This window comes from Dermacentor andersoni, chromosome 3 (genome assembly GCF_023375885.2).
Source record: "Dermacentor andersoni chromosome 3, qqDerAnde1_hic_scaffold, whole genome shotgun sequence".
Classification (NCBI taxonomy): Eukaryota; Metazoa; Arthropoda; class Arachnida; order Ixodida; family Ixodidae; genus Dermacentor; species Dermacentor andersoni.
Window position 1 is genome coordinate 185701162 of NC_092816.1, and position 25012 is coordinate 185726173.

The following is a 25012-nucleotide window of genomic DNA, read 5'->3' on the forward strand; positions in this document are numbered from 1 at the left end:
TCTGGGAATATGGCATTGAGACCTAGAGCTAGCGAAATGCGGTATTTCGCCTCATACAGAAACATGAAAACCGAGACATATGCTTACCGGTTACGACTCAGGAAAGACACAACAATATTTTATTATATAAATATTTGTTACGCAGTCTCATCACGCTGTATTTATCGCGAACTATTTCACTGATATTTTACACGAATATGCAACGGAAACACTGTCGCGTCCCTGCAACAAAGGGGCAAGCTATCATCTAGCGTCGCGGAGAAAACACACTACCTTGCTCATGAATGCATTTTAATTGGTTCCAGCGAAATTTGTTGAAACGCCGCTGTAAGAAAATAGCAGGCTCATAGGAAATGGTAAATTCTGTGCCCTGGATTCGCTCCGAACTGACCACTCATATCACTAAGAGTGGTCTGTTCATCATCATCATTGGTGGTCATTAACATGATCTTCAGTCTTTTTTTCTGCTGCTTCAGCGCAGTTTGCTAATATTTTAGATTGGCTATGAGGCTTCACGGTGGACCTGCAGTAGCACGGTTTTGCGCAGAAATCAGAGAAATCCAATCACCAGGCTATTAACACAGCGTTCTCACTCGCTTGCTGCACCTTATCTCTCGAAGAGCATCTTCAGTACTGGATTATGAATGAGAATATGTCCCGTCATAAGCGCTCTGAAACGCAAGAGTCACTCGGATACCCCGCTCCCTTGAATCGGCATGTAACTTAGAATAATGCAGCATGGACAAAAGTGCCAACGTAATGTCGGGGCATGATTACTTAAGATGATTTACTTATGCACGCTTCAACAGCTGCCAGTCGCTCATAAGAGAGCCTCGCGGCTCTCTCCAGTGAAGGTGTACAAAGTCCATAGTTGCCTTTGCTGCCAGCTTGCACGGAGCAAGAGTGGCACATAGAGCGGTTCTTGCAACCGATGTATACAACACTCCCCGGCTCACTCACCGCAGGCGGATGGTAACGAAGACGTCGTGGGTACGCTAACGCTCAAGCGTCCATAAAATTGAACCTCGAACCACAGTACAGCCATAAATCCCTGCAATCCTGCTCTCTTGCTCAAAATAAAATGTTGACACTTACTTCAGCATATGCTAAGGAGGATTAAGGCGAAAGCCTGTTTCCTCATTCGAATACATTGTTTCTTCCTGTCACTTGTTTTCTCCCACCAAATGTCGCGGGTTCGAATGACTTAACTCCTTCCTAATTAACTTAACCCTAGATAATATCGCCTTAGATAAAACCAATGGTTGTGGGTTTGACCATCAGTGGTGGCAACATCAATTGCGGGTGCTATTGAAGTTTAGTCTGACCAAAGGTTGAGAGTTCGATTCCCCCCAGACGTCGTGGATTCAAGTGCCTTAATTAACTGTATCTTACTTATCTGTGCCTTGATTACGTTCGTCTTGATTAACAAGAAATGTCGTAGGTTCGAGTGCCTTAACTTACTGTATCTTAATTAACTGTGCCTTAATTAACAACAAAGTTCATAAGTTCCATTGCAACCAATAGTCCTTGATTCGGCTATCAATGGTAGCACCACCAATTTTGGCGCCGTTTAATTTTGGTCCCACCAAAGCTCGTGGGTGCTAGTTCCTTAATTAACTTTACTATAAATAACACGAACGGTCGCGGACTAGACTCCCAGCAAAAGTTGCGGGTTCGAGTGCCACCTGTAATCGTGGCTGGCACCATCAATATTTGAGCGTTTGAATTTTGGTGCCATAACGCTGGACGGTAAAATTCTTGAAAACTATGGACAACAAATATTTTCACCCATGAGGCAATTCAGGCTTTCGCCTTAATAACTACAGGTACATTAGAAGCTGAACTAAATTGACAAATTTTATTTGCAACAATGTTGCTAGAAACCAGGCAAGAAGCTCAATGAACAGCTTTAGAAGAACTTGAGGATTATTGCATTTTCATTTTCGTTTATTTCATTTATTTTGTTAAAGTTACGTTCTTCCATCACCATGTAAACTACGGAGAAGTAAGCAACAATGAAAGGATCAGTCGCGGTATTGGTAAATCATTTGACTATGGTTCACACGAGTAACTGGAGATCCCAGGGAGACACATTCGTCCTGCAGTGGACATAAATAGGTTAGGGATGATGATGGTTGATCTATAAATCTTCATATAAGATATTCATATCTTCATATTCACATTCACATTCTTCATATATAGATATTCTTTTGGGAAAACTGTCGAAGCAGGTTGAGGACGGAAAGTTTAGTTCATAGGACCAGAAGAAGCAGACATGGAAAGGTTCTTTCTTTTTTTAGTAAGAGTGTGTGAACATGTCTAGAAAAAACAAGCGCTATAACGAAGTCACGTAGGCTTCCACATGTATGTTGATATCAAGCTGGCAGCACGCGCGCACTTCGCTAAAACCATCGGGAATAAAGTAGCAATGTGAGAACCCTAATGTTCCGTCCCGTCCCTGTCTTCTCGTGCTCCTGGAACTGGCATTTTCTGTCCTTTCAGTTGACTCAACAATGGCATCCAATTGAAAGGGCTGGCCATATTTGAAAACAATGATTGTGACATTTTGTCGCGTTCTCATTTATTACAGGTGAACAATGCAGGAATCAGCATGAGGAAGACTCTTGAAAACTCCACTGTAGAGGACTACAACCTCGTCTGGCAAACTAATTTTCGGGGTCCTCTCTGGATGATAAAATACACTGTTCCCTACTTACGGCGAACGAAAGGTGCGGTTTCGATGCATGCTTTTCCACTGGGCGCTTTATCACTTTAGCAGACTGCAATGGCAGTATACTACAAATGAAGCAGGTGGCTGACCATAGCAAAACAAGGCTACGTTTGGAGTTGTGCAGAGATCAGTATTTCAGAGTCAAAAAAGGAACTAGGATAATCAATAAGTGATTGATTCAGATCCAGAAGCGGAATACTTTTTTTACTGTGCTCATTGAGCCAGCTTATTCATAGGATTTCTTTCGCCTGACTATATGTTATTTCATCGAGTTCTAAAGTACGCAACTGGTGAACCAACCAGTAGGTATTTTGCTAAGGAAAGTGGGTGAAATGTCGATTTCACCCACTCTATATAGAAATGCTGTCATGGATGTCTGTTATTGAATTTAGACTTTTGCTTGGTTTCTGCCAGAGAAACGTTTCAGTTTCGGTGAATAAGCTTGTCCCATAGTGTATGGTTGTCATGCCCTCGTGCAAAATGAGCTTGCTGTGCCGTCTAGCATACTTGAACGCTGTGGTCAATTCGTTGTAACATTGGTAAAACCTGATGGCTCGTTCACGCTGGGACATTCGGCATCTGAACTGGTGCAGGGTCTTCTGCTACAGTCACCTTTCGCGCCGCCAGAGATCCTGCCAACTCTCGAAACACCGCGAAATCAAGGAGAGAGCCTGCAACATTTTACTACTAGCAGGATCTGCCGACACAATTCCTCATTATCACATTATTAGCCGAGGTTTCCTAATTTTGACCTACTGGCTCATAAAGGTTTCTCTTCCCTATTCCCACTTTACAAAGAATCTGCATAGTAACTCTTGCGCTTTGCTCACCTGCCATGAAGGCGCCATTTGCAGAGTGCCGCGATGGTTGGCTTAGTAGTTGGCTGGTGTTCCTACTGGTGCGCGGCGAGGGATTCCGGGGGCAGTGGCGTCGGAAATCGGTCTGGTACCGATTGGCGATGCGCCGAGTCTGAACTGGATTCAGTGCAGCTCAAAGGCGCCAGATGCTTGAGTATCAACGGGCCTTCGTGACGTGGCGATAGCTGGAGCATATTCTCTTACCGACGCGAGAAACGTAGTTATGTCCGATGTAATGCATAAACTACAGCTCCTGTATTCCAAGGCCGCAATAACACAGCGCTTCCTTTTTCTTGATTCTATTCTTTTTTTTTTATCATTCACTGCTTACTACAGGATACTGCTAGTAATAACGTAAGTGCTGTTTGGATCATTCATTACGCGCAAAAATATTGCTTGACTATAGAATCATCGTATTATGCGAACTATCGACAATCCGCAACGGCGCTCACCGCTGTCGTGGCTACTGAGTTCTTTTTTCTTTCCTCGGCATAAGTTACCCAAAATAAGACTGTGCTGCCTAATCTTCTTTCCACTTCGTCATTTAGGTTGGGCTTTGCCTTAGCAACTCACCAATCTTCTAGAAATTTATCGTTTTCTGTCACAATTTGTGTCCATATTCTGCTTGAAAATTCTCTTAATAACACACTTAATGTTGTAATCATCGGCTGGAAATGTACAAAAAATTAGTCGTAACGGCATCAAATCTGTCTCTACGTCCCCCGGTGAGAATAAACCGTTATGTGAGTTTATTATTCGGTAAACTCGAGCATACAAAACTGCTCAAACAGAACCAGCGCAGGGTCACGGCTAGAGTAGTTCTGACAGCGTCTCTATTTCATTTTAAAACTCCACAGCGAGCACATCTTTCGCAGTTCCAAGCCATCGAGCCTATGGAGCGAAGCAGCGCAGCCTGCTCTAGGTTTTCCGCTCTGTGACCAGGACATTATACGAAACAAGCGGAAGAAGACAAGACTACACCATTAAAGAAACAATGAATGAAGAAAGAAGTTCTATAAGAATAGCATAGCAGAAAAAGTAGGGGAGAAACATGTGAACAATAATAAGGCCACGTTTAGCGAAGATTACTTACCTCACAGGCAAATACCACTGTGCTTGCTGCATGCAGCAGGCACTGTCTCAGCGCGCAAACATGTTGCACTGAGCAACCTCTTTCTTTGTACAGATATTATTTAATACATCTAATGTAATTCATGTTGCGCAAAAATATCCGGCTTTGCATGTTTCTAGTAGAGGGGATGTTTTTAATGCCGCCAACCCTGTGCTACAGTAAGTCAACCCTGATTTTCGGCTGTCATGGTAAGTGAAAGACTCGGGCAGGCGCTATAGCCAGTCACTTGCTCCGCCACGCGCTCTTAGCTTTTACGCGGTGTATCCAGCCCTCCTGGATGGACAGCAGCGTGGACAGTTCCGCCCGTGAGACGTGATAGGTGCGCACGATTAATGGCGCGTTCATGGCACCGATATCTTATTGTACCCGCGGCCGCGGCATGACCTTTGTTGCGGCATTAACTACCGCCGTTCATGGGTACTTTCGCTCACGATCATGCCCTGTTGACCCTTCGGCCTGTACCATTTCCTCTGTGTAGAGACCAGAGTAAGCTACCGCCCAGACCGGCCTCTCTGCCTTTTCGTAAACAAAATGTTCTCCCTCTCCATCCGGATTGTGTGCTGCTACATTGGTACATTCAATCGCGAGCTAGCTTAACCCGGATTCAGTTAATCGCAGTCACTCCATCGCGATCAGGTTTCTTGATCACAATTGTAGCGTTTTGATTTTTACTGCATATCAGTCAAAGACGTCGAGTGCTATGGACCCACTTAGCGACAACGGCTGTACTTCCAAAGTGCTCCAATTGCATGAGCGGGCATGTGAACTCTGAGCTATCTCAGTTCAAAGTTATCGGTGTTCACACTAGAAATGAAAAGGCCGCCGTTAGCAGCTTTAGGCACGTCCCATTTGTCGAGCCTAAGCCGACTATGCAGTACTGGTCAATGGCAGCGGCGACAGCCTGAATCTATCCACGTATCCAAGTATACCATTCTGTCTATATTTCGAGTTCTTGAAACCGAATGTGAGTTGTACTAGTAATTTCACCTTATACTCAACGAAGCGGTCGTATTGCAGGCGCTGAATCATGCCGAGGTCCTTCATTTGCGTTGCGTTGCGGGGAACGAAATTTCCATTTACAAGGTCATGTGGCTCGTCAGAAATCTGCACTAACGAGAATTGAATAACGTTTAATGCCGCACCTCTCTGTCACGGCACCGCATACGTGTCTACGGCGTCTATCCTTTACTATGAGGGCAGGAAACCAATGTTGCCTCGTACCAGAGCCATATTGTCTGCGCTATGAAGCAGGTTTGCAATGTTACGCTCCGTAAATTCGGACAAAGCAGCTCGTAATAGGCCATGAAACGGTATAAACGGATGCCTTGAGACCTTGCATAAGTGGCTCGCTCGGCAGCAGCAACATGATGTGAGGGAGATTAAACGGTAAACCTCCCTGCTTGGGCAATGCACCCCAGAAAGACCGAAGCAACACAATCATTTTGCTGTTCATTCCCTATAACGTAATTTCCCAGCTACCAGATGACAATACAGAGCGCTTCACGCGGTGTTTTTCTGCTGCCAAGCTTCATGCGTGCACGACGATGTTTATTAATCTAGTCATGCGTATTTTCCAGGCAGCATTGTCAACGTTTCAAGCATAGCATCGACAATTGCGGTAAGTGGAATATTAAAAAGTGCTCAGTATGCTCGTCGTAATTTGAAGCAGCGGCTTATACGCATATGGCTGAAATGCAGTCATGGTATATTTCTTTTTTAATTTTTCACATATTCAAAAAATCCAGTGCCATCCCACTTTGTAAAGATGGATGACGAGCGAAGCTGTGCATGTGGGCCTCTTAATGGCCAATGGCCGATTGCCGTGCGCCAAATGCCGTAAGCACATAAATGGAAGGCGAAGTGCGGCTAGTCGCTCCTACACGATATTGAGCTTTGCAAGCTGATGAGGCACTGGGGGTATATATGCCCATGTATTGCTGCGAAACGCGGCACGACACCTTTTACTAACGAATCCCGGCACGCAGAACACACACGCACCTCATCGCACTCCGAGAGCACAGATTGCTTCACCGGAGCCAATGCGATCGTGCGTTCTTTGACATCGCGCAGTGCAGTAATGGTTGTGAGGTCACTGGAAAACCACAAGCAGCGACACACAACACAGGCCACCGAAGATTGGTTCCCACAAACTCCATCTGAAACCTGTCCTTTGCTCCGGTGAAACGTTCCAAGTTTGCAGGATCGGGACCACATGGACGGATTTCATTTTTCCACCCTCCGTCCTGGCGGACAGTACGCTTACGGGATCACCACCACGGGAGAGCGGAAGGAAAGGAAAGGAAATACGCGAGCGCTTGGAAGGCCGACAGTGAGAGAGTGGTGCGCACGCAGACATGGCTGACGCTGGTCAAAGTGTAGTATCTGTTCTTATTGGCTTAATATGCGACGCGGATTGGATTTGGACTTAGCATAATAAACTAACTTTTGCAAGTTGGCGGAATACTTAAAGCGTGCTTCACTTCCGCAGCGGGTCGGCCTGATATTGCACTATCTTGGGGATCGGCACACATATGGGGAGAAATTCTCAATGTACACAGCTGCGTATAAACGCGCAATTTTTTTCACAACCTAGCCATATACAGCATCGCTGTAAAAACATAATTCAGCGCGAAAACGGTAGTTAAGCTAACACCTACAATTAATTTTCTAGAATGGCATGAACCGAGGATTGGATGGCACATGTTGCTATGATGAAAAAGCTGCCATAAGCAAGAAAACTTGCTGTCCATCCCAGATAATAGTCACTATGCGTGGGGAGAATAAATGCGACTACTTTCCTTTACCCATAAGGGCTCAGCCTATTTAGTGCCGTATGCATATATTTAGGAGTAACGCTCCTGCATTTCTTGGCAGCGCAGCTATCCGCCCATTCCTGCCAACAGTGGTCACGTGCAGTTTCTGTACTCAAGTTTAAGCTACCCGAAGCCTTGCGTAGGGGTATAACTATGCACATGCGCATGCATACCTTCCACACAAACTTAACGCGCCTTTCACACACTTTTCGGCGACATAGCGTGAAGAACCCTCTGCTGGCCTAGATTGTAGTGTATGCTTGTCTGAACAGCAGGTTCTTCACCCACAAATTAAAGTATTCACTTGTAGAGGTCAGCCAACATCAGCTAGTGACAAACCGGGTGCGAACGCCTTTCTGGTGGAGGTCTACGTTGGCGCAACTCTCCTGTCGGGGACATGTACACACAGGGAAGAGTTAGTGCTGGGCATCTTGATAGATACCTTGACAAACGACGGAACCCAGCCTTCAAAGAAGCGGACACAAGAGGAGACTAAAGACAATCACACACGCTAGGACTGGCAACAGAGCTTGATGAAACACTTGGGTCGAAAAGAAAACCTACGCGCGCATGCGCCATTCAAAACCAGGCAGTCATAAAAAATATCGCTGAGTGACACAATCTAAGGGCGAGAAGAAAGGGGGTTAACCCTTTGGGAAGGTTCTGGGATAGTTCCCCACCTGCGGGAAGTTGTTTTTCATTCCCCTTTCATTCCCTATAATTCATCATTCCTTTATTTCATTTATTAAGCACAAGTAATTTCTCCTATGTTGTCCTGGTTGTCAGTGTTTGTTGGCTTCTCATGATATGACAATCTAATGGCGGCATTCTCCCGAAAATACCATTTCTTTACATGAGGGTGATAAAGAGGGTACGCTCACGCACTGATTGTAACCTTCTTTTGGGGATTTAGTGTGCTTCCATGACTTCAGTCTGACACTTAGTGGCTCCCCTACGAATAATTTGGGCATCTTCATAACCAGGATTGCAAGGGCCACTGCGGCAGTAAGCAGGCAAGTTCGCCCATCCACCTGACGTCAGAGACGTTTCATGCTCTTTTAAGCCCAGATTGACACAGGCTCCGTCTGTCCCGCGTACACACTACGCCACGACAACGATATGCGATAAACAATACTGGTAGTGCTGTCTTCGAATTTAGAAACATGGTGAATAGTGGAGAAGCTCCTTGGTTTGCGAAAAAGGTTACCACTAGGCACGGCGCTCAATTCCTGAAGCGATTCGAAAAGCAAAGAAGGAATTTCAGGAGGCGCTGCGTCACAACGTTCGGTTCCTTTCCCACCGTGGGGCTTGAGTAGACACCGAAGCACGTAAGTTGGCGCTAGTATTTCACCAAACACACACGAAGCCAATGAACTTTGCGCTTCTTTCTGCATCTATTGTTCTATTTCAGGTGCCATAAAACGTCCAGTATTATATTATTAAGGGAGTTCAGTTTCCGTTGCCTATTGCAAGAACACTAACAGGGGTTCAATAATACCGTGTGTTTCATTTCTGCGTTCGCGCAAATTGCTTTGATTTAAAAATCAGTTCCTCCTTAGCTACGCAGAATTCTTGCGGTAATATAATGATTTAAAAACACAGCAAAATGGAACTACTTGCTATAAATTGCACATGGTGGAATGGGCATAACGCTACTGGACAACGATGCCGTAATTGTTTTAACCTTGTCGCTACTATGCGACTAATTCAATGAAATAATTTAAATGAATCTCAGAAGATAAGCTACTGTAGGTTATGCTGCAGTGCGATGTTGAATTGTTCGGAGTTTGTAGACCCTGGCTATATTTACTTTTTAACTAGCAGCTCAACAATATTGTTTACATAACAAAAATATCTGCAGAAACGAGACACATCTGAATATTATTCTGTGCGTCCCAATTTAAAACTGTTTATATGCCTGCTGAACAGCGACATTCACAAAAATGTCAATCGTGAGCAACAGCAGATGCTTTGGTGACAACACTAGAAGACTTCGTCTTTCCATTAGAGCAGGTGGGGGTGATATTCTCGCCAATGCGATTTTTTTCCATTTGTTTAAGCAAGCAGTTATTTTTTATTCCCATAGAGGTGCACCTCACGAACACATATTGACCTTGCCCAAAGCAAGTAGCAAACACCAGTTTTTGACCAAATATTGACCGCCCACCAGCTGGTCAACAATATTTTTGACTTATCGTATCTTGCTCGGTTTTCAGAGAAATGCTTCAATATTTCAGCTGGTGTGCATTTAAGCAATATCAAGAATAAATAAAACAATAAAAATAACCTAGGCCAAGTCTTTGTTATTCTGCCAGTTAAAGAGTTCAGAAGCTGAGGAGGGCGACAGAATTACAGAGGCGTGAGCGGAAATCCTAGCTTTTTCACTATTATACTTCTCTGATTAACGTACGCCTCAACGACTGAAAGTTACTTAACTATGTGGACTAATGAAATTGCATTCACATGCCGCATATCTGTGATCGACGTTTGTCGGTATGGTCTTGAAGTATGAGCTATGCTTTCCTCTACTACAGGTACATTAGTGAAAATTAAGTGTTGTTGTCGTGCTACTAAAATCTGGAGAGATTAGACAGCGCCCCACAAGTCAAAAAGCTAAATGCGGCTGGCTACGGAAGTTATAATGAGAACCAAGTAAACTTCAGTCACTCGCACGCACACAGTAGGTATTGTGCAGCAGCTATTTATAAGCGAAAAGAGAGGTGTACAGACTTTATAAGCAAAGGAAAGGCATATCTAGGGATCGCGTAAGGGCACAGTTCATAATACGTTTAGGCGGCACTCAAAAATAAAACATTCTAAATACCTTCCAGAGTTCCTAACAAACATCTTTATACAAAGTTCGGGATTTTATTTGTCGGTTAAATGGGCTGCTTTAGACTAATTTGGTTTTAAGGGGCAAAAAGCGCCTAAGATTTGCACGCTATAGAATGCCTTTGATCAGGGGTGTAACTTTCTTTTTATATTGTGCCGTAATATCCACGCTTTTAGGCCTTGGTAAGTACAGGAAAGATGACGCTGGTAATTTTTTGACGACACAATGTTCACTCTCATCAAATTTTTAATCTTTTCTCCGCGTAGGTTAACGTCGCAACACCTTACTGCGTGACGAAAGCCGCGCTGGATCACCTGTCCCGATGCGCAGCACTGGGTAAGTGAGCATGGCCACCCAGCAAAGTGCACGCCTCTACGTGAGGGCAACGCGCGTAGCTGCTTCAACGCGCGCACTGCACCGATACATACTCGGGAGACAAGCAACTAGTATGGCTAACATTTCGAGCTCGGGTGGACAGAGACAAGAACGACTCGCTGTCATTTAAAGTACAGCGAAATATGCCACCCCTACGATTGGCATCAATGATATGGAGTTGCGCTGAAACAAGAAAGTTGTATCCGATGGCTCTAGCTTACGTAAAAGATTGCCTATGGTTTTGAGGTCATCGTCAAAATCGGGCTGATGGTGAACTAGTGGCACACTACACTTTCACCGCTGCTTCAATGCCTTTAGGAGTGACGCTTCTACCATAATTGCCTGGCCATTAGCGCTCTCGCTTTGCAGAACTTGTATTTCGTCGACAAGTTCCCGCGCTCCGAGTATCTGCTGTTTAGAATGAGCCACTCAACACCCCCTGCTTCAGGAAAGGCTCCGCTTTAGATCACTCTACACCGCTTTCACAGCAATGCTTGGGTTGTCGTCTCCAACTAAAAAAAAAAAAAACCATCTTTATTGTCTTTGTGACGCTGTTACTGTGGAGCCTCAATACTATCGACAGAAAAGCCTGTTTGCATTCCCCATTGCTACGCTAATATCGATATTTTTGCCCTATTTAACAATTTGTTTTTGCATGTTCTCTTTGCCAATTGTAACTTTTCTCTTGTCTCCACACATACACATCAGCACTGCAGTTTACAAGGGACTGTTTCAGCTGTGGAATCGTTTTGCTTCCCTGCTATACTGGCGGTTGGACAGGTTCTAGATAATTTCATGGTAAATAAGAGGGCCCGTGAGGGCTAGGCATTGAAGCAAATTATCGGTCTCGTTTTTTTAAATAGAGCAGCATTGAAGTATTTTTTTGTGTTATTACCTTCTAAAGATACCTTTGCCGCCTTGAAAAGGGCCTAGAGGACATATGGAAGGTGCTCTTTTGTTAGAAAAATAAATTTTTCCAATTCGAAGCCCCGACATGACCACTCCACCGCGACATTGCACTAACGCGTGAATTCACAATTATGGACGCTGTCGCATTGGAATATACAATTTTGCGCTATTTTGAAGAAGGATGCAGGAGTTCAGATGAAATGTATTTTTTTTTTGTCACGCTAATAACGTGATGTGTTTCCGTAATGTTCCAAAGCAAAATATGTCAACATTCTCTTTCCATTAAAATATTTTTTTAGAAATATATATCTTGAGTATGGTGGGGTGTGGTTGGTTTATATGTCTATGCGGTGCTTAACAGGCACTTGGCAAGGCACGTTGAGCTTAAACTACATAATGAAGCCTCTGACGGCCGGAATGACGTCCTCGTGAGTTTTGTGCAAGGTGCGCTTTTAGCTACGACACAAGGTACGTCTAATGAACTTTACACGCGTTAGCATTAGTAGCGTCAACGGGGAAAAAGCGTATGTGAGTGAAGTGCGGAAAACCGGTCACGTGGTGTGTGTGTATGTGTATATATATATATATATATATATATATATATATATATATATATATATATATATATATATATATGGTGAAACTATAATATACACAGTGCAACTCACGGTGGTGTGCTCCGGACCGCGCCGTCAGTTGCGCTTCGCTCATTGAAGAAGGCGGATGTGTCGAGTGGGCTCCTCAAGAACACGTTACAGTGCGGTGAACGCAATTTATATCATGGACCCCTAACTTATCGAGCTGCGACATGATCCTAAATCTTGTCTCCCGCATGGAACCATAAATCGCCGCTGAACTTTTATTAACGACGTTTGGGGCACATGCATACCCGTTGCATCTGCAAGAAAAGATGGCACATCAATGCCTCTGTCATATTTACACCAGTCTTTTTGCATGGTATTACGGACTCAACTGCATTTAAAGAAAATAGAAGATGATGTATGAAGTTTACATTGAGTTTTCGTTATTGGTGAATTACTGAATCTGTATTTAGTGCACAGTTGGTCGTGTTTCTTCGAAAGACGTATTGAACCATTCGTTTAAATCTCACACACAAAACAATTTATTGGTTGCAGACGTAACCAGGAAAGAAAACCTACACCTTCATGTCAGGCGAACAGCCAGGCTAACCTCACCAGCATATTATTAAAGCTTGTCTCTATCTCTCTTCTTCTTCACTCATGATGGCCAATTGTGGCACGTCCAACGTTCCGTCACACGTGGTAGTGGCTTGTGTAAATTGATCGCGTGTAACAATACTGTGAAATAGAGTCACATTGCATTTGCACATTGCATGGTTCAATTGATTCACAGTTTGAGTTTCATGCTGTTTTTTTTTAACCTTGTCACTATTGGACAGAACTGGTGCTATGTCGGGTACCGAAACGTGTACGTCTTAACTAAAGTTAACACTGTAGAATTTGGACATCAGATTGATAAAAAAATCCACCGCCATTGCACCCCGGGAAATGGGATGTACAGCGAAGCTGATGCCGACGTTAGGCAAACACCAGCACCACAAGCGACGTACGTCACGCGAACAGGCACTTGTACGGAAATGCAGCATACACGCTCATTCCACTAGGCCCTCCACCAACTGCAAGTGCCTTATTAAATTATTTCAATTGTTGAAAGTAGGTGGCGTCAAAGAATTCGTAAAGTACGAATTACAAGCAGCAGGCATGACAGCTTGGCATTGCCATTCGAATACGCCAGGCTAATGGTATCGTCACGCGAAAATTTCGCCTAGTGACGTAATCTAGAGAAAATATGACGTCACCTCATGACGTCTTCGTCAAGTTATGATGCTTCCTGATGACGTCACGTGATGCAGCTTGGACAAGTAGCACACTGTACTCTGCGTTTCTGTGCACTGTCTCCGGGATCGACCCACGTTGTGTGAGCACCGCGCACGCTGAAACGAAAAGAAGCTAAACGATCTAGAAGCTGAGCTTTGCTGTGCAACAAATAATCAAGTTCTAGTGTGCTTCTACGCGGAAGTAACCACTGTGGAAACTTCCAGTCCAATTGTTAATTTCGGGAGAGAGCGACATGTGCCTCGTTGCGCTCTCCCCAGTAATAATAAAGGACGTCGCAAATCGTGGTGGTTCTGATAGGTGCCTCACCGAAAAGCACAAACGCGCCGTGGTTGCTTAGTGGCTATGGTGTTGGGCTATTAAGTAGGAGGTCGCGGGATTAAATCCTGGCCACAGCCGCCACATTTCTTTAGGGGCGAAATAGAAAAGCACTCGTGTACTTAGATTTAGGTGCACGCTGAAGAACGCCAGATGGTCTACATTTCCGCAGTCACCCACTACGGCGTGCCTCATAATCAGAAAGAACGAGAGGAAGAAAGGGACTTCACAGGGGGGCCCGATTTTTGTTATTCATATCATGGCAACAAGACGCCAAGGAAAACATAGGGGAAATTACTTATACTTACCAACTGAATTAAATAAATGATGAATAAGTGGCAATGAATGTTATATATATATATATATATATATATATATATATATATAATTCTGAAAGGAAAGAAAGGCGAAGGTCATAGCATATGTTTTTACTATGGTGTCAGCCGGACCGGCCGAAACGTGACGAAAAACGGAAGCCTTAATGTTCGTCTTTTCTTTTTTGAATATTATACCTTCGGGTCCGGCGGGAAACACAGCGTCCTGTGGATACATATATATACATATATATATACATATATATATATATACATATATATATATATATATATATATATATATGTATATATATATATATATATATATATATATATATATATATATATAAGGAATAGAAGCACGTAGGAAAAAACATGACTGCCGTTTCAGCCGGAACCCGGCCTTCATCTTCAAGGGCTGGCCGGCTGGCCGCATTCGCATTAAATTCGTGACCTGGTGCTCAGTAGCGCAAAGCCAAAGTCAAATATTTAAGGGCTTTAAATATATTCGACCATTACAATTGCAGAGACTCTGAATTTGCCAAATAACCTTTGCGGGAACCAGAAATGTGCAGGAAGTAGCGATGTGTGCAGGAAGTAGCGAGGTGTTGTGTATTACCGTTCACGTAGTGATGATACGAAACATTCTAAATATTATTACAGCTGACGCCGCCTAATCGTAATGCTACTTCAAGAGACAACCTAGTTTTCTGCATTTCCAACTGGCCCCTTCGGCTCATCGGCTTCTGCCTCTTCCTCGTTTAGTACACACACGTAGTGTGTGTACTAAACGGTACTAAACTTGGAAGCCTACTAAACTTGTGTGTACTAAACGTGTGTACTAAACTTGGAAGCCTACACAAGTTTAGTTCCGACGCTTCACCGAGGGTCAAGGCCCTATGTGAGCTTACAAAACAACCCGTTCCTAACCAGAAGAGGTCAGGACAATTTCGCTGCATTTTCTTTTATCTCAGAATGCATTACATTAAATCGTGTAAAGTTGTCAATATTTCGGCCAAGAAACTGGAACACTTCTTCGGTGCGCCCTCGTTTCTGAGGGCGACCAGGCAGTGGTGGAGAGAAACGTTCCATAGGTATTGATAAAATGTTCCGTAGCAGTGCCAGCCACCCACCAAGGGGCCCAACCAGGGGACGCTGCAAAATCTGAAGAAGACAGGTCCCGCATACGCCAGCTGTATGCCACTGCTATAAGAATACGGAATAACGAAGGGCGGCTATGTCCGACAAGGTTAACCCCTGCTGCCCGGAGAATTAGAAGTAAAAGAAAACAAGGAGAGGGACATGAAAAGATTGAAAATAAGGGAGAAAGATTAAGATTACATAGGAGGAAAGAAAAAGGCCACTACAAATTTTCCCCTGGTGGGTCAGTCCGGGGGTGCCATCTACGTGAAGCCGAGGCCAAAAGGGTGTGTTGGCACCGCCGAGGGGCCTTAAATGCCCAGACACTCAGCATCGGCTCAACCCCCAGTCTCTCCTTTTCCCCGGACATGGCTAAGCCACGCATGGTTAAACCCGAGAGGGTCGAACCCTTGTGTGCTCGAGTACATGGTCTTGCAACAAACCAAATGCCTGCTTCCGCAGGCTCTCCTGCCAGGGACGAGCTGTCAATAAAGAAGCGAAAGGAAACGTAACGAAAAAAATTGTTCTAAAACAGGGCATTAGATAGCCATCTACTACACTTTGTTTCTTTCCAAGTATTAAAACATTTTTTTGCATTTAATACAGAGCCTATATAACGGACAGTTTCGCAGAATTGCTATAAAGAACGCCGAATTATTTCTGAGTATGGACTCGACCACTGTAAAATGTTTCTCTAGCCTCCACAGCGTTGCGCCTGATGTGTGAAACGGAGTATAATTACAAGAACATCAATGCACCAAATAGATATATCGTCAGCATACATAGTGTGTTTGACGACTTCAATCTCGAGAAGCTTTCTGCCAAGGTCGACCATGGCTATATTGAACAAACAGGGGGAAATCACTGACCCCTGTGGTGTGCCCCTCTCGCCAAGTTCCAGCAGTTGTGATTTGAGATCGGCCACCCGGAGAGTAGCCTTCCTATCCGAGAGGAACGATCGAACGTACTTGTAAAAACTCTCACCCCGAGATAGACCCGAGATATCGAGGCTAGGATATGCGAATGCAGAACGTTGTCGAAGGCCTTCTCGAGATCAAGTCCCAAAACGGCCCGAGTGTCGCTAGAACATGTTCCTATGGGTGGGCAGCGCAACCCGGACGAAGGACGAGAGGCAGTACAACGCTGCCCATCAATAGGAACATGTTCAATCACCAACTCGTCCAGCTTGCCGTCTTAATACAGTGTCGCTAGAGTCGTTGTCTATGATTTGATGCCTAATTAGTTTCATGGTATCCTGTGTGTATAGGCCTGCCCTGAATCCTATCATACTATGTACGTAAATGTCGTTATTCTCCAAGAACTGGGAGAGTCGATTCAGGACCTCATGCTCCGCTACCTTACCCACACAGGATGTAATCGAGATGGGCCTCCAGTTGTCAACGCTAGGTTTCTTGTCAGGTTTGGGGATGAGTACTGCGAGAGCAGTCTTCCAAGCCAGTTGGACGGTTCCATTCCTCCAAATTTCATTATTTCCTCTGTGAGGCATGCGATTGATTTATCATCCAGATTTCGCAACGCCTTGTTGGAGATGCCATCCGGCCCGGGTGCGGATCTACCATTGAGTCCATGTAGAGCCCTATGACCCTGAGCCGACTGGGAGATATTTGTCAGCAAGCGCGTGGAGCTCATCCTTAGAGGCCATTCGTACGGCCTCATGTATGGTTCTACCAAAGACATAAACTCTGATTAGACTTAGTATTGGTCTCCTTAAGCAAATGCTTAAGTAACTTCCAAGTTTTACCATTACGCATTTGGTCGTCTACTGAATTGCAAACCTTGTCCTACTGCTGTTTAGAGAAGTTTACACAATGCTGCTCAATGTGTTTGTTAATCTCAGATATCTTTTCGCGTAGCCTAAGATTAACTCATTCACACTTCCATATGTTGAGAATGGACTGCTTGGCCTCTAACAGATGGGATAACCTGCTGTCCATTCTCTCAAGAGGAAGGTCGGTGCAAACTTCAGACGTTGTACGCCGAACATCCTCCTGGGCCTGACCCATCCATTGCTCTATGATAGGTCGGGAATGTGAGGGAGGCCTCTCATCCCGAAGGTTGCGGAATTTATCCCAGTCCGTGTACGAGAATTCTCGCTGTTTTTTACCCGCGATAGGAAAGTGGGCCCCACAAATATAATGGTCAGGAATCACCAATGCTGCCTCGGTTCGGACGAGGGACTGCGAAATTGCTGAACAAATGGTTATTGCACTGGCCCTGCTGGATAGCTCACGGGATGTCATCTATAGTGATTCAAGGTCCGCTGTCAGAGCATTTGAAAAAGGCACTGTTTCCAAACAAGCATTTAGACTTCTTGGGGGCAAGGCAATCATTCACCACTTCATTTATTGGTTTCCCGCATCTCAGGGTCAGATAAAAGGGTGCTCCTCCGAACCTCCACGAGTCGGCTCACGGGACTGCGCGTCAACTTGCCCACCGCGGTACCCTCGACCAATCAGAAGCCGACTCCACCGTGAACAGGGACACGCCCTCCACCTACAAAGAAATTACTAAACACTACTATCTCAGCCCCAGAACCTACTTCGTTTCTCATCCACGGCTCAATAGAGCTCAAGAGTTAACGCTCCGCCTACTACAAACGAATACGTATCCCAATCCGTCGCTCTTACATAAAATCTATTCGGATGCTTAAACCAATGATACTTTCCGCGATTGTGGAGAAATAGCCTCGTTAGAACACATGCTCTGGCGGTGTGCCCAGTCACGCTCTATCATCGATAACAGCTCGGCCAGATAGGAGGCGGTTCTCCGCAGCCCTCTTCTGGCTGACCGACTCTGGGCTGTTCAGCAGGTCCACGATGCGGCCGCGAGGTTCAGCCTCTCGGTTCCTCCCACGTGGGAGCGGCCCGCTACGTGGAGACTCACGATTTGCAGGACTTCAATAACGTTTTACAGTACAATACCATACCATCAATAAGAACCATCTGCACGATGGTGCAAATACCGCTGTTACATTTTACTTTACCCGTAAATGTATTACCGTTTATGCATTACTCAATCACCGGACAGGTGTACAGCAGCAACAACGCTGGCAGCGACATTTTTTTCTGTGACGCATCGTGTATACAGAGAGTACATAAAGCTACAATGGCCTATCAAATTCTAAGCGTTTGTTACCGAATTATTCAATTATTTAGGAGGCTTAGTGGCAGCGGTATTAGCTTGAGAAGCAGAGTTCAGCCAACGTCTATAGTTCCGAACGGTGATGTTGCGATAGCAGTATCTTGTGTCTTAGGATACATGTCTAGCCGGACGCGTCATAATACAGATACGAAATACACAAAGGGTATCTAAGATAGTGTCAACGATACATGTATCTGCGATACTGCCCAGCACTGTGCGTGTCCTTATTGCTGCGCCACGTTTGTGATCCAAAACATGCACCGACTAGACATAACCTTATTTTATTTGTGCTAGAATATTAGGAAAACAAGTACACAATTACACGGCACAAAATACCGCAAAGAAAAGCGACACATGTTGTTGTTCAGGCTCCAAGTACATCGACATTGAATTATCGCCTTGTCACATAAGTGCACATGTAAAGAACACGTCTACTCAAAACAGGAAAGCCCGCTCTCGCATAATTGCTAGGAACAAAGTCATCCACGTCGCTACTCGAGAAATCGTCCACCGCACGCGGGCATGTCCTGGGCATGTGCCGCAGCGACATGCACCATTAAAGACAACACCAACCCCTCCATCACTTAATTTCGCCACGACCGAACAGTGTAAGGCCGTGCTGCTCAGTGCATGCCCAGCGGACCAACTCTGGGCAGTTCAGCTGGTAGACGGCGCCGCGAAGTCTTAAGGTCTGGCGTCCGCCTGAGGAAGGGGGCTCCAGTGGGGCTAGCCTCCCCGCCCCCCGCCTCCCTTGACCCAAGCAAGAACGTTTAATAAAGTTTAGTCTCACTTTCTTGCACTTACAGTGGCTTCATTTCTTTCGTCTGTTTTTGACCACGCATGCTGTTTTGTACAAATCATTGGCAAGATTTTAATGTTTTTTCATTTTTCCCCGATGCTCTGTCACGCAAGCTTCAAGTTTAAATTTTTTTTCGTAAATCTCTTATATATTATGCGTTTTAATCATTAGAGTTAATAATTAAAGATGAGCGCTCACTTCTCTCATTAAGTTAGTCCTCGCTCGCTATTGCACAGTTCGTCTAGAATGAACTCGAGCCTTAATAATACTTGACTGGTGTGATCCCTAGAAAAGATGAACGCATATACATAAGCTCTCTGAACGGCGAATTCATACAGCCGGTGACATTACAGCGAGCCACATCGAGTTAGTGATTCAGAAGTAGTCATCCACGCCGTTCATTCATCCTCTTTTGTTACTGACGGAGCTTCAATAGTACAGGTTCTCTAATCTATTTTGTTTATACGTGTTATCTTTTTACAGAGAATGCGCCGTTTGGGGTGCGCGTCAACACCGTCAAGTAAGTGAAATTTACTGTATTTCTGCTTTTGGTCTTCCTGATGATGTCTTCGTTGTGAGTGACAACAATTCGCTCCATCGCATGCGCAGTCTCGATTTTTTTTTCGAGCACAGGATCTACGCACAGAATGCAACGAGCAAACCTCGCTGGTCATGGAACATTGTTAACGGTAGCACGTCTCGCATTCTCTCCGTGTATATACTAGCCTGGCACAAGTGCACTGAGCCTCCAGAGCCCCAGTGTTGTTCTAAGGGCCCACGCATGATTCCACGTGTGCACGTGTGCCCCATATGCTATGGTAGTTGGAAGCTGAAATGAGACAACGGTAGAAGGTCTTCATAGGAAGGTGACCATGTAAAAAGATGTTCATTCAAAGCTAGTGTAGGGGTAGCTTCAGGGTAAATAACATACGACTATAAGCGCAACAAATGTGCCACTTAAAACAAGGAAGGATGGTACCACGCCAGCTGGATAAAAAAAAAAAAAAAAAAAGGCGCGGCGTGCCGCGCCAGGAGGGCTGGAATGGCAGCGAACGTGACGGCCATGGTCGCATTTTCGGCCGCTCGAGTGGGCTGAACAGTGCTAGTTAGCGGGCATGGGACTCGTCGGGCTACGGCGTTCCAAGCGCATCCCTGACGCATTGTTTATGCTGATCCCAGACAAACGTCACCGGCTGACTATACCTATACGCCCTGCCCTATTGCTAGCAGATGACTCGCTAGTGCTATTTACTAACTTGTTTCACTTTTTAAGGACAACTGCTTATTTGCACCAACTATATTGTAACGCAGGTTTACCTGCTTTAACGTTGCGTTTTCTATTGTCTTGTGACTGGCGCATCATGGCCTGAGTAGCCTTTACGTCATTAAACCCAAATAACCAATCAACTAAGATCATTTTCGATGCACTCGGCAGGCCGCGTCTTCTTTTATTATTTTTTTATCCAGCACCCATGGCAGTACATTCACCCTTAGAATGACTGGCGCTGGGTTTCGCTTCATTCGTCTCTCCTATATCGGTGCTTTGTTCCGGAGATGAATGCACACCAACATATCCAGTCATCGGTTCTTTTAAAAACGGAACGTTATTGAATAGGGTGACCTGCTGCGGTAAGCCCGAAAATGAAACTGTATATTCTTTTCCACGGGGGACTTGTTTTGCATGCAGTCGAGCAGAACGGAACGATACAAATAAGTGCCGATTTTAGTGGTAATCTAAATATTTGTAAATATAATATCCGTGGATGAGTTTGTGTCCTGAACGAGCATTATTTGCCGCGGCAGCTCAGAGGATATGACGCTACCCTACTGAGCTTGATGTCGTGGATTCAATGATAGCGAAGTTTAAGAACGCTTGCGTTCTTAGTTATAGGTGAGCGCCAAAGAACCCCAAGTGGTCAGAGTTACTCCGGCTACGGGCATGCATAAATGTAATATTGTATTTTGTCCCCGTAAAACCCCAAAATTTAGGTAGACCGTTTTGTTTGCATAGTTGGTACTGGTTCAGCCTCGTGTAAATTGTACTAATTTACTACTGTATGTTGTCCTTTTTTGTGCGATTTCTACGAAGGTGAACCAAGAATTTGTCAGAATGTTAGGATACTAAGTCTGCTAAAGCCGACAACCCTAGAGGCAAGCAAGGAGCCTAACTTGAATGACAATAAAGCGTTGAAACAAAATATGCTGAAACACTTGATAGAAGCAATGCGCGACATTTTCTTCGGTCTCCAGACTCCAGCCGCTAAAAGCATGGCGCGTGTCCTCACCGTACTCAACCCGCTTATAGCCGTTCTTTACATAAGTTAAACATCTTTCTTGCCACCTGTGGTGCTCACGCAGGAAAAGCCTACACACAAGCTTCTTCGTTGCGCATTTTATGATGCTTCAATTGTATTCGTGACTCCGGCAGCTATGCTCTGGAAGGCGGATGACACTTGTGGGTGACTATTTTTTGGACTTTTTGAACCATAAGAACGCGAAGTTGCCGTCATCCCTGTGCACCCTACTTCTGTGTCATATACACCTCATATCCGGCATCTGCATGCCCGTTCCCCCTCCCCCTGTGCAAAATAGCAAGCAAGAGCACGCTAGTATCAGGCTGACCTCTCTGATTTCCTTCAAATAAATTCTCTCTCCATCACTCAGAATTTTAATTGTGCTAAATAAACGAAAAACATGTGAGAAATGGCGTCAACTTTTGTGTAATGTTTAATGATTATCTTCATGGGAAATTCATTTCATGTGGCAAAGCTTAGGCTAGTGAACCAATGCAGCGTGCAACGTGCAGGAAACATGCAGGAAATGTGTTACGAAAAAGATGAGGATTCAGTTCTGAAAAAACATGTACCAAAGGTAAAAACACTTTTGCATACTGAAATTCCGCTTATCCTCATCCGATAACTGATAGAATTGAGCAACTCGGTTCAGTTGCCATGGTCCCGCCAAGTTATCTATATCAGAGCTCCGTGTCAGCACTTCGAATCGTTCAATTACCAGTACCTTGAACTACATGCCACTGTGCACTCGGCTTGCGGCAGCTTTCGCAAACCAGCATCACGTGGCAAAACTGGCGCCAAGTGACTTCGACAAGCAGTGCTGCTGTAGCGCTGCTGTGTGCTATAACAAGGAAATGTTCATAAGCACACGGGACATGTGCAACTGGAGACTCAGGTGCAGCTATCGGAAGTCTCACGATAATTTTTCGATTTCGCGAGTACAGATGTTCCGAACCAAGACAATGTTCAGTGGGCCCAAAATATTCTAATGGACAGTTAGCTACCCAAAAACTTGACGGCTAAGTACGGCAAACTCAAGTGCTTTGAGCACTGAATCAGAAACATAAATTTTTGAGGGCACATTTTACGCAAAAAACACAGATACATTGCGCCCTTGGTAGATCACAGCTATTAGAGTCCATATAGACCAGAGGAACACAGGGAAACATAATTTAAATCATAAACTGTGGTCAACACAGGAATACCTCTTCGGCCAACGTTTCGATAAGGGTTCTTATTTTCAGGGAAACAATTGACACTTGCCTTCATGTAGGCACATCCTTTGATTGATTACTGTTGATAAGTATAATCTATTTGAAGGACAACATGGGTCAGTTTCGTTATCAGTAAACGAAGAGCCAGGTAAAAAATTGGCGGTTCAAACAATTGAGGATATATATTGCATTGTGCCGATCTGGGCATTTCAGTGCTGTTTCAGTAATCTAGCGTTCAATGTTTTTAATGTCGAAGTCGACGCTTAAGTGGAAAGCTTTACTGCAGGGACTCCTCTTTTAATACACGGGAAATTGGCAGTCGTTTTTCTCAGCGACCACTGCACCGAATTCATTGAGTCAGCTTAAAGCAAAAGAAAAAAAAGTAACTGTAGTGCTCTCAGCAAGCGAATTTTTTATTTAGAAGTCAATATGTTTACAACCCATAAAATTTGCAAGATTTCAAGACACAAAACTTGAAGTCTACAACTCTGTGTCTGAGCAACGAAAAAGATGTCGCAAATCTGCAAGCTGTACCTAATATTACATGTAAAGTGGATAAAAAATTATATATCATGCGTCAAAGTGAAATATAAAACAAGCTTCTGAATATGACATTTACAAAGCCCTTTCAAATATCGTAATCAATTCACATAATCAGTTCACGTAAGTTTACAATTCATACGTCAAATTTATCTGCTTTAGAGGCTCGAACGAATGCAGTTCATTGCAATGCGATTTTTGTTTTTAATGCTGAGTTACGAATTTGTAAACTCCGCAAGTTTTGCTAAGATTTAGCAATTTGCGATCATTCTTGTAATGAATCCCATGCCCTATATAAATAACAATTCTGTTTGCGGCAGTCACTATGTTTTCGCTTTCTCTCGTAAATGCTGCAAAGTTCATCCAGAATGGTTCAGTGGTTTTGTCAGAAGCCTTCTTGCGTATTACGTTTACTCGACTAGCTGGCATCGGAGATATGGCCTAGCATAAGCTTCCTCTTAAACACGGCGTCGGAAATTGTGTTTAGGTGAGGACACTCGAGAGGCGCGATCTATCACGGTTTTAACGGTGCGCGCCCATCGATTCTCTGACGGCAGCGACTATCGGTGGGACGACGCAATTTCAAGAACGGAAACATTTTATCTCTCGTTACTATAGCAACCGCCACTTAACGGAAAAATCTAACCGATTAAGCAACGCGGAGGAAGTATGTCGCTGACGGACAGGAATGGGCGGCCACGTTTGAAGCATGAGCCTGCACTTGTCCCTGGATGCCGATTACCCGCATTCAGGGACAAATTCAAGGACGTCTCCAGTTCGTGCGTACCGCCGTTGGCCCGTGCAAGACCGCGGCCCTCGCGGTCCAACAAATCGCCGAGGCTTTTCCCGCTTCAGTATTGGCGGCGGAAGGGAGTACCTTTGTCTACACTCTTCACTCTTCGAAAAATTTACACCCTTTGGGGCTTATCTTGTCTCACAACGATAATCGTCATCTGTCTTGCCCGTGTTTCCTTCATTTAACGCTGCGAGCCTGGTACTTCCCAGTCACGAATGGCACGCGCGTTATCAGTGTGACGCAGCATTCTCGACAGGAAAGTAGCGAGCGCTGAGTTTTCAGGAAAGGAAACGCAAGCAGGGCAGATGACGATTATTGTTGTGGGACAAATATACACTCCAAAGGGTGCAACCGTATTAGGAGTGTTAGAGAAAGGTACACCCTTCGGGGTGTATTTCTGCTACACAGCCATAATCGTCATCTGTCTGATCCGCATTTCCTTTCTTTGACGCGGCGAGCCCGTACTTCTCAGTAACGAACGGCATGCGCGTTATCAGCGTGGCATAGCATTCCCGACCGGAATGTAGCGGGCGCGGCGTTTTCAAGAAAGGAAACACAAGCAAGGCAGATCACCATTATCGTTGTGTGGCAGAGATACACCCCAAAGGGTGTAACTTTGCTTAAGAGTGTAACAGTGTAGGTGACGCAAGAAAAACAGGTCGTGAAGTATAAGTCCATTATTCGCAAAACTTTTTAGCTTTTGCGGGGAACAATAAAAAAATAAAACGTTTCCTGTAAGTTCATTTCCCATTCTTTTTTTTTCCGATGGTCGCGTCAACTAACGGACTGAGTTGACACTAGGCGTGACGTGTTTCCTGTTGCCAGTTTTTGCCAAGTGTCCCCTCTTCTTAAATTTATTTCTCTATGGGAAACCCATGAAACAGAACGGTCACGTATACGCAATCCCT

General features: G+C 44.6%; 1 protein-coding gene and 1 pseudogene across 5 annotated transcripts in view; both read left to right on the top strand.

The window, feature by feature from the left end:
* The window catches only part of LOC126531092 (3-oxoacyl-[acyl-carrier-protein] reductase FabG-like), a 113714-nt gene that overhangs the window by 83925 nt on the left and 4777 nt on the right, over nucleotides 1-25012 (top strand). For 3 of the 5 annotated variants that reach the window (XM_072287364.1, XM_072287365.1, XM_072287363.1), the window contains exons 4-7: nucleotides 2591-2729; nucleotides 6298-6338; nucleotides 10633-10702; nucleotides 19744-19780. In XM_072287364.1, the coding sequence (XP_072143465.1) occupies nucleotides 2591-2729; nucleotides 6298-6338; nucleotides 10633-10702; nucleotides 19744-19780 (287 nt within the window). Of the gene's footprint in view, nucleotides 1-2590; nucleotides 2730-6297; nucleotides 6339-10632; nucleotides 10703-19743; nucleotides 19781-19893; nucleotides 19950-25012 lie in introns of all 5 variants that reach the window. The other 2 variants (XM_072287366.1, XM_072287367.1) reach the window with 2 other exon arrangements.
* On the top strand, nucleotides 7075-7254 carry LOC126530589 (U2 spliceosomal RNA; annotated as a pseudogene).